A 13,858-nucleotide genomic window follows, 5' to 3' on the forward strand; every position below is an offset into this window, starting at 1 on the left:
GGCACCGACTTGCTCTGCGCGGTTCCACTGGCAAGAGGCAAACCTGGATTCGCACCCAAGGCAGCTTCTCTCTTCGCCCACGTGAGGAAGCTGAGAGAGGGGCCCAGCCACGCGGGGCGACCCCGTGTTCCCTCGGTGGCCTGGAGGAGTGACCCCTCCGCCCAGCGACCAAAAACAGCAGCCGACAGGAGCCGATGCCCAGGGGTCCTGTACCGACCGGGGTCCCACGCGGCCGGAGAGAAAAGAGAACTGGCTGGGGTCAGGCCGGGCCGCGCGAGGGCGGCTGGGGTGCGCGCGGGGGCGCGGCTGGACCCCCACGTGCGCCGCCTGCCGCTGCTTAGCCGAGCCCTTTGTCGGGAGCAGCCGCGTTCGTGCAGCACTCGGTGGCTTAAAATAAAGACAATGTTCCCAGCCTCCCTGCGGCTAAATCCGGCGCGGGTGCGGGGGCGGTGAGAGAGCCGGGTGGGAGAGCTTCTCCCGGCCCTACCTCCCTTCTCCCTTCCTGCCTCAGTTTCCCCATCTGGTAAGGGGACCTAGCCAAGCCTGGGCCTAGAACAGCCATACAATCGGGGTTGGGGCGGGGGGCATCAACCCCCTGCCTCCGCGGCTGCACGGACTTAAGGCGCAAAAACCTCTTGGGACAAGAGGGGCGCTCAGGAGGAGGCAAGGGAAAGCTGGACACCCTCCTCTCCCGCCTACAAAATAAGTGTTTTTATTTCTAAAGGGACGTGTGCAGAGGCGGTGGGAGAAGAGAAGGGAGACCAAGGAGACTGGGGGGAGGGGGCAAGGAGAGAGCCTGATTCAGACTCGGAAATGGATGTTGAGCGTGGAGGCCTAACACCCACACACTCAGCCACGTGTACGCGCACAAGTACACGCAGCCCCACCGCGCGCACAAGCCGCAGCCGCAAACCGAGCACAACCCAGCAGGGGCAGCGGGAGTCCGCGGCCACGGGCAGGGACTGGTGGAGCTCTGACCCGCCCCTGACCCGCCAGCTGACTCCGGGGTGGGAGGGGTTGCTCAGATTCCTCTCCAAGCGGCAGCATCTCCTGGACTTCGGAAGGGAGGGGTACTGGGCGCTTGCTCTTGCCTCAGCTGGCTTCGAGAAGCAGAGATGCCCCCACATGTACCTGCCACGTGTGCCCACCACTGGCATGATGGCTGCTGGCCACGCCCCAGGGACTCCAGTTTCTGCTCCACCGGCCTCCCTTGGCAACCGGGCTCCAGCCTGAGGAAGCCCCAGGTTACCCTCAGGCATCAGGATTGAGAGGGGGTGCTGGGTGGCGGAAAGGGCAGGGGGCAAGCGGTGGGGCAGGTCCCAACCGCCTGACCCACTCCAGAGCCGCGGGCTCAGAGCCCGGGACCTGAGTGCAGACACTTGCCAACCACGTTTTAAACACGCCTCTCTGCTCTTCGGTTTTCTCACCTACATCGTGGGGATGACAGTTGACCCTGGTCCTTCCCACCTTCCATCCCAGGGCTTCAGCATGGCCCAGTGAAGCAAAGGCCCAGCAGCCCAGCAGCAGCCTCCCCATGTCTGCTCCACGGTCAGCTCCCCAGGAGGTCTCAAGGGCCAGGTGAGGGTGGGGCAGGACCCAGGTCTCTAGAGCTAAAGGCCCCCAGGGGTTCTATCTCTGAGGAAACTCAACACAGAAATCCAAACCGGCCTGGGGGAGAGGGGTGCTGGCCAGGCAGTTGGGCTAAGGGATGTGGAGAGGAAGGGCAGGCTCATCACTTCCCAGGTGCACACCTGTGAGCCCCGAGTGGGAGTCAGGGGAGACGGAGTTTGACAAGCTGGGAGGAGAGCTGTCTGTCTGCCTGTCTGTCTTCCAAGTGGAAGCTGGGGGTGGAACAGGCAGGGTGGTAGAGGCTGCCTCCCTTGTCAGAATTAGCAAGTCCCACAGTTGGGCAACACTCAGACACACACCGAATACAGACACACACACGTCCCGGCTCCAGACCCACAGGGCGACACCTGCATTTACACCGGCTGCATGATGACATGCGACTCAGGGACACACGTGTGCGGGGCACTCAGCAACGCGTGGAGCAGGCATACGGCCCCCCACTCGTCCCCGCAAACCAGACACCCGTGTGCCCTCACACCCAGCTGTGTGGCAGGGACAGAAAACAGCGCACCGCCCAGCATGCGGGCTCATCCGTTCGGCCCCGGGCGGGTGAGCCAGCCCTCTGGGTCTGTTCCAAGTTGGAGCCTCTCACGTGAGGCCCAATGTGTCATTTCCAAACAGAAGGAATCTAGCTCCTTCGCAGTAGGGAGGAAGAGCAGGGTGTGGGGCTGGGCGGGCGGGCGCGTGGGCATGTGCCGGGGGCAGGGCGTATGTGGAGGGAAACAGGCATGCGAATGCCGGGGTGTGTATGGTGGGGCATGGTGCACGCGGGTTGGGGTCTCTAAGGTTGGGTGGGGGAAGGAGCCCGGGAAACAGTATGCCTTTTTGAGGGTGTACGTGTGTGTGTGTGTGTGTGTGTGTGTGTGCGTGCGCCGCCGAGTCTGTGTGCATTGGGTGTGGGTGTTTGTCTCCCTGTATCTGCCTTCTCTCCCGTTCTGGACTTTTAGCCTTCCTGGGCTCATCTTCCTCATGCCCTACACCCTCCCTCTCAGGACTCGAATTTGGTGCCCTAGTGGAGAAGGGGGCCACGCTTCAGGACCCAGTCCAACCCCAGACGCTGCCTGAGGCTTCCCTCCAGCTCCCCCTCCCTTCCTTTCCTCTCTTTTCTCCCTCCCTCTCTTTCTCTTCCTCCCTCCCCCCCCCCAGGCTGGCGTGCCAGGGGGTGGGACATGCCAATCACTAGCTGTGCTTCTCCGGCTGCCAGCACAGGGCACAGCTCCCCCCAGGAGCCAGGTGTTTGGGTCCCTGGAGACACCGTCGGCCCCCGGAGAGGCAGTGGAACTGAGGAACCTTCAGACCTCTCTCCAGCCCCATGGTGAGTACATTTGGGAGGGGCTCCACCGAGGTGGGGGCAGGAGAAGCAGGGTCCTTGAGCAACGCAGGGACCAGAACCAGAAGGAAATGGGGATGGACCCCAGACAGACGAGGGGGCCAGGGAGGGCTCTAGAGGCCAAGGGCGCTCTGTAGCTTTGGACACTGGCTGCTCCAAGTACCCCATCTCCTGGCTTCAAGTGGATACACCTAATGTTTTTCTGGGATTCAGCTGGGAAAGGAGATGGAAACCCCCTTAGGAAACTGGACCTGGAGCCCAGAAGGGATTAGGTTGCCACATAGCAGGCAGAGTCCCCAAATCCCAGGGACAGAGTGGGGAGGGCAGGGGGTCAGGGGGTAGCCCTTGCCATCAGGATCCTGTGGGAAGTTGACCCCCCCAAAAACTGGGGTGCCAGTCCCAGAACCTCCTCCTCTCCTCCCTCAGGGAACCCTGAATCCCACCACCCCCATCCACCTTCAACCACTCCAAGATGGACTGAACCAGGCTGCTGGCCCGATGGACAAGCAGGATACCAAGGTGGGTGCCGGGCCAGAAGCCAGCAGGAGACCATGTCAAGAGCTCCCGGGCTCTTGGGGCGTATGGGCACATGGATGGCCATGCCAGCCAGGGAACACGGTCCCGGTGTGTGCAGCCACCCAGAGGGCCCTCCCTATGTCCATAGCTCCTTGGGCTCCCGCAGGGCAGGTCTCAACCCTAAGTCCAGGTGATGCATAGTTACTAATGGGCACCCATGCCAGGTACCCATCCTAGGACCCCCAGAGCACAATGTGGGGATGGGCTGGAGGCCAGGAGCTCTGATTCTCACAGAGTGCCAGCTCCTGAGCTGGCAGCTGGGGAGGGGTCGGGCGGCGTTCACTGGGTCACTCAGACAAATGCTGCCTGGGGGCTATCAGTGCCAGTGGACAGGGGTTCACTGCTTCCCACAAAACATACCTGCGGACTGACCCAGGGCCTCCTGCCCAACTGGCCGGAAGCAGCCGGACAGTCTCCTGCCCCTGAGAAATCAGCTGCTCACTGAGCTGTCAGGTACGAGTTAGTTCTCTGCCCCTTGACCTCAGCCACCAGGCAAGCCACGATCGCCACTGCATTCCGGAAGGCAGGGGAGGAAATGACGAAATAGGGCTGCAGAAGGTGTGACTCTTGGCTCTTCGGCTGGGGCCTGGAGGTCTGAGAACTGGATTCCCAAGTGCGAAGAGGAGTCAGAGTGTCAAGAAGGGAGGAGGTAGAGGTCACATCAGACTTAAAAGGAGCCTCCCCATTGTACAGATGGAGAGACTGAGGCTGAGGAAGGGGAAGGGATGTGCTCATGGTCACAGAAGGGATATTTAGGGGTGCAGCTGGGGCTTGGACCCCATACTCCTCACCCTCAGCACGGCGCTGAACTCCTACCTCCCTGATCAGGATGACAGGGTGGGGGAAGCAGCGAGCTCTGTGAACGAGAGCTTGGGCTTCTGGGCGGGCGGGGGAGAGGTGGGTGAATATCTCCCTAGGTTTCCGTTCTGCTGTGATGCCATGGTGATGCCTAGAAAGATGGAGGAGGGAGGGAGGGAGGGAGAGACAAGAAAGGAAATGGGGAGGGGAGCGGGGAGGGGAGCGCAAGGAGTGAAGAGCAGGGGGCATGCGGAGTGTAGAACGAGGGGCAGGGCACTTCTGATGCCACCTGGCAGAGTGAGGTCTAGGGCCCAGCCTGCTAACTGCCAGGCTCTGACATGGTCCGGCTGAAGTTGGGCAACTGGTTAAGGTCCACCAACAGGGAGGGTATGTGGCACTGATTCTAAGGCTGACGCTCCTCTTCCGGTTCAGCCGTGCGTTTATGAAATTTAACTGATGGCTGCTGCCCTCCGCAGGGCTAGTTGGCACTCCCAGTGGTGACTGTTGAGCCTGAGAAGGTGATAAATTGTATCAGTTCACCCCTTCCTTTCCAAGGCCAGACATCAGAGGTGGAAGTTTTATGTACCTTTAATGGTGCTACCTTCAGAGAAAAATTAAGCCCGGGGGAGAGAGCCACCTCTGACAGGCTGGCTTCTGGGTTAAGGCCCCAGCAGAAGGGACAGGTCAGTAGGCCTGGCCAGAGGAGCGCCCTCGATGCACTTGTGAGGTCCCAGGTGCCCAGCCCCACATCCCTCACCTCGTACCTCCTTCTCCCCAATATCGTCCATTCTCTCCAGCCAGGGTTCTGCCGTCTTCCACGTCCAGAATCACAAGATGGCTTCACTCCCCACTCCTGAATCTCTTCCCCAGCACCCCCTCATTCTCTGCCTCCCCTTCTGCTCTCCTTGGCCAGTGGTAAGATTCAGAAAGCCCTAGTGTTCAGGAATCCCTCTCCCCAGCAATCTCTCCCCTCCCCCTTCCTCTCACCAACCAGATGCCCGGCCCCCGGGGATTGGTCCAGGACGCTGGCGGTCAACAGTCTGGCCTGCTCTGCTAGAGGCTCTGACCTCATCCCTTAACTCTTTGAGCCCAGGCTGAAGTTTTCCTCCCCAACGCTGACAGGCGCCATCCCATGCCCGTGCCTGTCCTGTTACCTCACTCGACTTCCCCGCAGCAGGTGAGGCAGGGTTTCCTTGGTCCATTTTACAGATAAGGATGTTCTTGGGGATTTTGCTCTCAAGCCAGGTAGGGCCTCACCGAGGGGACAGGCACCTGGCAGGTGAAGGGATGCAGGAACTGGACAGAGCAGAGACACCACACTCTGCAGCCAGTTCAAACTGCCATACCCTCACCCCCACCGCCGCAGGCTCATCCTCGTGCCCGAAGTCCCGAAGCCAATCAGGAGAATTCCGTGTACACATTCATGGATTCACTCCACAGATATTTACTGAGCAACTGATGTGTGCCAAGCAAAGAGCTACAGCTGGGCCACCCCCTTCCCATAGCACTGTGATCATACATCCCTAGAGAGATGACAGACACTGTCACACACATACACACGCAGAGGCCAGATTCTAAAGGAAGGACTGATTCCTCCCTATTGACTGATTCAAACTAGGGTTTGGCCCATCTAGCTAGTCAAAGTGGGCAAGGAGGCTCTGCACCCCCCAATCCCCACAGCAGTTTAGGGTAGGGGCCCAAGAGGTTAGCCCCAGAGGCAGACTACCTGGGTCCAAATCCTGGCTGCACCGCTGATGAGCTGTCAGGTCCTTAAGGTCTGAAAGCCTCACTGCCCCTTTTGCAAATTGAAGATCATAGAACCTACTTCCCAAGGGTTTGTAACAGGTCAATTAAATCATGTATGTAATGCTTAGAGCCGTGTCTGGTTATAGTAAGCAGTCTGTAAATATTAGTTGCTGTGATATTATTAATAATATTATTAAAAGCTCCCAACAACCTTCATCAGGAAGCCACAGAGCTGGGCAGAAAAGCACCGCCTGCTTCCTTTCCACCTTCCTGTACCCCAGACACCCTCAGAGGATGAGTCCCAACCCATCCTCACCAAGACTCACCCTCATTATTTCTTATTCTCACTCAGCAATGCACACACCCTCACATACAAACACTCATCCTACAGGAGGGTGACCAGGTCAGGACAATCACTTGCCCAAGGTCACACAGCAAGACAAGAGCAGAGATGGGGCTTGAAGCAGAGGCAGTGCAAGGACTTCCTTGAGGAGTCTCCCCGGCAGGCCCTGCAATCCTCATTTACCAACTCCCCCAACCCCATGGATGTTTTCACAGAATATGGTATGCAAATACAGCTTCCAGCCCCCCTTTCAACCAGACGGCTAACCCTAAGCCCCTCCTTCGTAGAAATTCTGGAGCTGCGGCTGAACCCTGGCACCCTGACTTTCAGCCCAGAGCTCGTCCCCGCAGGGGAATCAGCCACAATCACCGGAAGCCATGTTCCTTCTCAGCCATCAACTCGCTGACCCTTCAGTAGCCTTGAAGAGGCAGAGGATTGCCCCCAATAAGGAAATAAGGAGACTCACCCAAGGTCACCCAGCAAGGACCAGAGCAGGAACCTTATCTGGAGCAAATTCCTGTCCAAGAGGGGTTTGGGGGAGGACTCCCACTTCTGATGGTGGAGGAAGGGCAGAGTCATTGACAGCCCTGTTCTTGGGCTGAATCTCAGGGGCTCAGAAGGTCCAGGGGGTGGCAAGAACCAGGGTCCAGTTCCCCAGAACTTCTGCCCTTCTCCTTCGCCGAGCTGTCCCCGATGGGAGCCCATAGGTGGGGCAGAGAGGGTCCACCAAGCGGAAGGAGTGCAGGCATTGGAGCCTGCAGGTCCCGGGCTGAGAGGAGCTGAGTGAGCCTTCAGCCTTTGCAGCCTCACCTCTGGGATGTGGTCCATTTCACAGATGAGGGTATCCTTGGCTATTTTTCAAGCTATTTTGAGATCTTGATGCTCTCGAGCCATCTTGAGATCTTGGTTTCAGGAGCCTGTAAACTCTCCCCAGATGTCAGCCTGGTCCAACTCCTCCACTGTACAGATGAGCAGTCTGGGGACCAGAGAGGGGCTGTGCCTGGGGTCTGGAGGGGAAGGGGCAGGTAAGAGTTCGCTGAGCAGTGGATCGGAATGAGGAGATGGGAATAATAGCAGAGGCCTTTGACTGAGTGTCATTTCAGTGCCAGGCACTTTGGATACTATTATCCCCATCAGCTCAGGGCTGCAGGGCTGCAGGGAAGGAAAGGTTAAGTCGTTGCCGATGATCACACAGCTAGGAAGGGACAGCTTGGAGATTCAAACCTAGGGCTGTGGTCCGCAATGCAGGAATTAGGGTGAGGCAAGTGAGGTACTCGCCTTGGAGCAAAATTTCAAGGTGGGGGGCTCACAAAAATACCTCACTAGTCAAGATAAATAATATTGTAATGTAATATTTTTAAAAATCAAATAGCAAACTACAGCCCACAGGTGGTCTGCTTTTGCAAATCAAGTTTTGTCAGAACCAGGGCCAGGATTAGTGCGAGGCATGGGTGATAGGGGTGTTTGTGCAAGTGCGGGGTTGGGTCCTGTCTTGGTTTAAAATTGTGTTCATGATGGATGTTTTGCATTGATTTCTATTCTTTAAATATTTCATTAAAATGTTATTTTCTTGATTGACTGAGTTTGGGGCATCTCCTTAAATTTTGCACCCAAGACAAGTGCCTCACTCCCCCCGCCCTAGTCCTAGCCCTGCTGTGGCATAAGGGCCATGTACAATGGCAGAACACTTGGCCGCAACGCGCCCAGACAGACGGGAGGCCCCTACGGCTGTGGAGGGTACAGCCTCTCACGCCCTAAAGCTCCTCTTCTGACCCAGCCTTTGCGCATCTTGGCCCAGGAAGCTGCTGGGGGCTACAGAGCTGCTCCGGGGCACCCAGGGGCTGGGGGGTGAGGCAGCACCCAGTCTAGGAATCGGGAGACCTTGAGCTACACAACGCCTTCTTCCCTTTTTTCTGTGGGCCTCAGTTGCTCGATTTCTGCAATGGGCACAAACAGCACTGAGACCAGAAGATCAAAGGGACAAGAGTTGTTCAGAGTCACCTTGTCAAGGGTGGTTCCCACCAGCGGCCTCACGGAGAAAAGCCCCAGCACCCGCAGTCTGATCTCAGCCTCCCGCCCAGTGCCTGACTTTGGTTAAGGGAGGAGGCTACAACAAAACTCAGTAAGCAAGATAAATCATATTTTAATGTAATACTTCTTAGTTCAAATTGGCAAACTATGGCCCCCAGGCCGACCATCAGTTTTTATAAATAAAGTTTCATAGGAACAGACTGCCTGGGCTCCAATCCTGGTTCCTACCTTAGCTGTGTGACCTTGTGCATATTCTCATGCTTTTCTCAGCCTCAGTTTCTTCATCTGTAAGATGGAGAGAAAAACAACCCCTAGGTCATAGGTTCCCCATTAAGGTTAAGTGAGATAGGGCACATAAGTGCTCTGAGCGGCGACTGGCCCTCAGGGATGCTAAATAATAGCAATGACCGTTATTATTTGTTGCTGTTGTCCCAGTATTAGATTTTTTTTTTTCTTCTGGCTGTGCCACTTGGCATGCGGGATCTTAGTTCCCCGACCGGGGATTGAACCCATGGCCCCTGCAGTGGAAGTTCAGAGCCCTAAGCACTGGACCGCCAGGGAATTCCCCATAGTATTAGAAATTTTTAATCAAAGAAGCAGACACTGGGCTTCCCTGGTGGCACAGTAGTTGAGAGTCCGCCTGCCGATGCAGGGGACGCGGGTTCGTGCCCTGGTCCGGGAAGATCCCACATGCCGCGGAGCGGCTGGGCCCGTGAGCCATGGCCGCTGAGCCTGCGCGTCCGGAGCCTGTGCTCCGCAACAGGAGAGGCCACAACAGTGAGAGACCCGCGTACCGCAAAAAAAAAAAAAAAAAAAAAAAAAGAAGCAGACACTTCTAGGCAGGAGGGAGCCCTCGCTACTACCCGTGCTAAGAGTCAACGGGAACTTAGTGCTTACCATGGACCAGGGCTGTTCTAAGTACTTTATATCTATTGACTCTTTAAGCCTCGCGATAATTCCTCGATGTATTAGCTAGGGACTAACATTATCCCCGTTTGTCAGTTGAGGAAACCGAGGCACATAACAGTTACATCGCTAGCGGAGACCACACACCCAGTACGTGGTGTAGCCTGGATTCAGATGTGGACAGTCTGACTCCAGAGTCTGGGTCCTTCAACCGGGACGTCACCTGTGCCCCCTCACGTGCAAATTGTCCCAGACACACAAGCACTGCCAGCCACAGCTTTTCGTGCTTGTTCTGTCACACTCTGAATTCATGCTGAGAGTCGCTGTCACACACACTGACAGTACACCCAAGTCACACACCGCCGAGGCATCCGTCATGCAGTGACCCCCTCACAGACTCTCTGTCACAGACCAGGTCCCAAGAAACATCAGGGCTTGCTGGGCCCAACGTCTCTCCCTTGGAATTTTTCCAACAATACAGCCCCTGAAGCCATAGCTGCAGCTAGGAGGAGACCCCAGTCTCTTCAACACACGGAAGGATGCCTGAAGCCCAGAACAGGAAGGAAGCAGTCAACACATACAGCAGCGAGGCCGTGGCTGAGCGGTCGAGGCCTCTGCCCGGCCAGTAGTCACTAAGAGCTGTGGCTTTTCTCTCTTCCCACCCTGAGTGCCTGAGCTGCACTCCAGTTTCAGGAAAAGTCTGGGGCATCTTCTGGTTCCCCTTGCTTTCCTCCACTCAGCTGGGGCCCAGGAACCGAGTGGGGAGGTAGAGGAGTCCTCCCACACCTCATCTGGGGCCAGACCCCCGCTTATCTGGGAGCTGAGGCCCTCGCGCCTGCTGCCTGCTTTTACTCCGGATCGTCAACCACCGGCAAGTGTCCAGGCCCAGCACAACGTCCCCCGCTGCCCCCACTGAGGGTCCGATCCAGCCCCAAACTGCGCACAAGCACACACACTCAGGCGCACACACGCAGCACCCCTCTGCTCCCATCTCTTCCCCCTGTCTTCTCTGGAGCCCTCCCCCGCCTTCCCATCTCTCCTTATTTGATGGAAGAATCCCACCGGGTCTTCACGTGCTCCGAGAGTGAGCGAGGGAGGTGGGTTCTGATCACATGCACCACCTGTGTCGCCACGGCCAGGTCTTGGAGTTGCTCGGAGCCACGGTCGCCTCAGTGAAATGGGGACCGTAAGAGACCTTCCTCCTACAAATGTTCAACAATTAAATTAGGTAATTCAGTTAAGTGCTTAGCACTGTTTCTGGCATGTAGTAACTACTCAGTAAATGAGAGCTTTAATAAAATTGAGTGAAATGCTTTGAAAATTTGGCAATCCCATATACAAAGCGAGTCTCCCCACTCCTGCCACGTGATCAAGACAAGCGTTAGTAGCGATTTCCCGTTGAGAAAATTGAGGCTCCGCGTCTGAATGGTGGAGTGGGAATGAGGACTCAGATCTCTGGATTCCAAAGCCATCCCCTCCCCCTGTGCTGCTGGTAAATCCATTCAAGGCTGGGAAAGTGCATTAAAAGTGACCTGGTGTGGGCACCAGTAAGGGGGGTGTGACGCTGTCTGGCCTGCAGCTCCGAGAAGGCAGAGGCTTTGCTCCCGGCACCTTCCACTCTGGACTCTGGGAGACGTCCAGCAGCCCAACCCAAGCCCGTGTCCTCTCTTTTCAGGTGATGACCGCCCCCGAGGAAGGCCTGTACTGTGACTAGAGGAAGGGGCTGTCCCCCATCGACCCCGCCCAGCCACCATGAATACCTCAGCCCCACCCGCCGTCAGCCCCAACATCACCGTCCTGGCACCGGGAAAGGGTCCCTGGCAAGTGGCCTTCATTGGGATCACCACGGGCCTCCTGTCACTGGCCACGGTGACCGGCAACCTGCTGGTACTCATCTCCTTCAAGGTCAACACGGAGCTCAAGACGGTCAACAACTACTTCCTGCTGAGCCTGGCCTGTGCCGACCTCATCATTGGCACCTTCTCCATGAACCTCTACACCACGTATCTGCTCATGGGCCACTGGGCTCTGGGCACACTGGCCTGTGACCTCTGGCTGGCCCTGGACTACGTGGCCAGCAACGCCTCGGTCATGAACCTGCTGCTCATCAGTTTTGACCGCTACTTCTCCGTGACCCGGCCCCTGAGCTACCGCGCCAAGCGCACACCCCGCCGGGCGGCCCTGATGATCGGCCTGGCCTGGCTGGTTTCTTTCGTCCTCTGGGCCCCAGCCATCCTCTTCTGGCAGTACCTGGTAGGGGAGCGGACGGTGCTGGCCGGGCAGTGCTATATCCAGTTCCTGTCCCAGCCCATCATCACCTTTGGCACAGCCATGGCTGCCTTCTACCTCCCCGTCACGGTCATGTGCACGCTCTACTGGCGCATCTACCGGGAGACAGAGAACCGGGCCCGGGAGCTGGCAGCCCTGCAGGGCTCCGAGACGCCGGGGAAGGGGGGCGGCAGCAGCAGCAGCTCAGAGAGGTCCCAGCCAGGGGCTGAGGGCTCCCCGGAGACCCCTCCAGGGCGCTGCTGCCGCTGCTGCCGGGCCCCCCGGCTGCTCCAGGCCTACAGCTGGAAAGAGGAGGAGGAGGATGAAGGCTCCATGGAGTCCCTCACGTCCTCGGAGGGTGAGGAGCCCGGCTCTGAGGTGGTGATCAAGATGCCCATGGTGGACCCCGGGGCGCAGGCCCCCCCCAAGCAGCCACCCCGGAGCTCCCCGAATACGGTCAAGAGGCCGACCCGGAAGGGGCGTGAGCGAGCGGGCAAGGGCCAGAAGCCCCGTGGGAAGGGGCAGCTGGCCAAGCGGAAGACCTTCTCGCTGGTCAAGGAGAAGAAGGCGGCTCGGACCCTGAGCGCCATCCTGCTGGCCTTCATCCTCACCTGGACACCGTACAACATCATGGTGCTGGTGTCCACTTTCTGCAAGGACTGTGTCCCCGAGACCCTGTGGGAGCTGGGCTACTGGCTGTGCTACGTCAACAGCACCATTAACCCCATGTGCTACGCGCTCTGCAACAAGGCCTTCCGGGACACCTTCCGCCTGCTGCTGCTCTGCCGCTGGGACAAGCGTCGCTGGCGCAAGATCCCCAAGCGCCCCGGCTCTGTGCACCGCACCCCCTCCCGCCAATGCTGAGGGCCCCTCGCCTGCGTCCCTCCACCCCAGGCCCCGGTGGAAAGCGGGCAGGCGCTGTGACCTCAGACCCAGGGCCCTGCTCGGGCCCCACCAGCCTTCCCGGGCACCTAGGTCACCTTCCTGCACAGCCCAGGGAGACCCTGCCAACTTTCCAAATTTTGCTGTTCCCAGGCAGGGAGGGGCACCCGGGGAACTGGTTTTTCTGTTCCCTGCTGGGTGGGAATGGGCCCTTCACCAGGAAGAAGGCCCAGGAGGAGGGTCCGGGCTTTGGCTTCCTTGTTTGTGTTTAGACAGGAAGTCCATCCAGGGCCAGCAGTGCGGGCCAGGAGAAAGGAGATTTAGCTGTGCAGTCATCCTTGGCCCAGGGGCTGGCCTGGATTGAGCGGGAGACGGCACCCCCTGCCAGCAGGGAACTGACACCAACCACTGAGACAGAAGCGTGGCTCAAAGGGAGCATCCCCCGCCCTCCCCGGGGACCCCCTCCCTCCCCAGGCACAGCCCACTCTGCTGGGCCCTAGGCACACTCTCCGGGGTTATCCAGCCTTCCTACACATGTCCCCAGAGTGTCCCTAGGTGGGTCACCCCCAAGGCACATGTCCAAGCATCAGCAGGACAATGACACCAGAGGGGACCAGCATGGTTAGTCACCCCGTCCAAGTCCCGAGGCAGCATCAGGACCAGGCGCCAGGTGTCCCAGCTGTCCCACTGTGTCATTTCCCTGGGAGTGAGGGGCAGGGGTGCCTGCTGTCCAGCCCCACACCTATACCCCCTGCCCCAGAGAAACCCTCAGTCCCACCCTCCCTGGCTCACAGACGCCACCTGGAGAGATCTGTTCCATCAGATCTAGCCAGGCCTCCCGCATGCTGCCTGCCTCCGGCCCCACCCCACACCGGCCTGGCCCAGCCAACAGGTTCTCTGCTGTGAGCTCCCCAATCCGACCCATGCATGGCCTCCCAGCCACCCTTATCTCCAGGCCCAGGTCCCAAATGTTCTTTCCTCCTGACCTCAGCAAGTGCTGAGTCTGTGAATAAAGCCACATAACCAGCGGGCGCTAAGGGGCCTTCTTCCCTGTGTTGGCTCTTTTTTTTTTTTTTTTTTTTTAATTTGGCCACACCTCGAAGCCTGCGGGATCTTAGTTCCCCACAGGGATGGAACTCATGCCCCCTGCAGTGGAAGCGAGGAGTCCTAACCACTGGACCACCCGGGAATTCCCTCTAGGACCTGGTCTGAAGCCAGGGCAGGATGGGGCAGGGAGGGTCCAAGCACCATAAGAAATGGGTCACTGCCCTGAGAGTGGTCTCAGGAGGGGCAGCACAGAGTGGCTGGATCAACTGAAACCTGTGGGCCCAGCACCTAGGGTCCCCGGC

At 58.3% G+C, this 13,858-nt stretch overlaps 1 protein-coding gene across 4 annotated transcripts; it reads left to right on the forward strand.

Moving 5' to 3' along the window:
• The first annotated feature begins 1,905 nt into the window (after positions 1-1,905).
• CHRM1 (cholinergic receptor muscarinic 1) lies at positions 1,906-13,555 on the forward strand. 4 transcript variants are annotated; one of them, XM_049713525.1, is made up of 4 exons: positions 1,906-2,178; positions 2,622-2,944; positions 3,386-3,478; positions 11,035-13,555. In XM_049713525.1, exon 4 carries the CDS (start codon positions 11,112-11,114, stop codon positions 12,489-12,491), a length of 1,380 nt encoding a protein of 459 aa, XP_049569482.1. In that variant the 5' UTR covers positions 1,906-2,178; positions 2,622-2,944; positions 3,386-3,478; positions 11,035-11,111; the 3' UTR covers positions 12,492-13,555. The 4 variants fall into 4 exon arrangements, with proteins under 4 accessions (XP_049569482.1, XP_049569484.1, XP_049569483.1 ...); XM_049713527.1 differs by lacking the exon at positions 1,906-2,178 and adding an exon at positions 2,273-2,371 and having other exon boundaries at positions 2,834-2,944; XM_049713526.1 differs by lacking the exon at positions 1,906-2,178 and adding an exon at positions 2,295-2,371.
• Positions 13,556-13,858: the final 303 nt, after the last annotated feature.

The sequence above is a fragment of the Orcinus orca genome, chromosome 8 (assembly GCF_937001465.1).
Source record: "Orcinus orca chromosome 8, mOrcOrc1.1, whole genome shotgun sequence".
Classification (NCBI taxonomy): Eukaryota; Metazoa; Chordata; class Mammalia; order Artiodactyla; family Delphinidae; genus Orcinus; species Orcinus orca.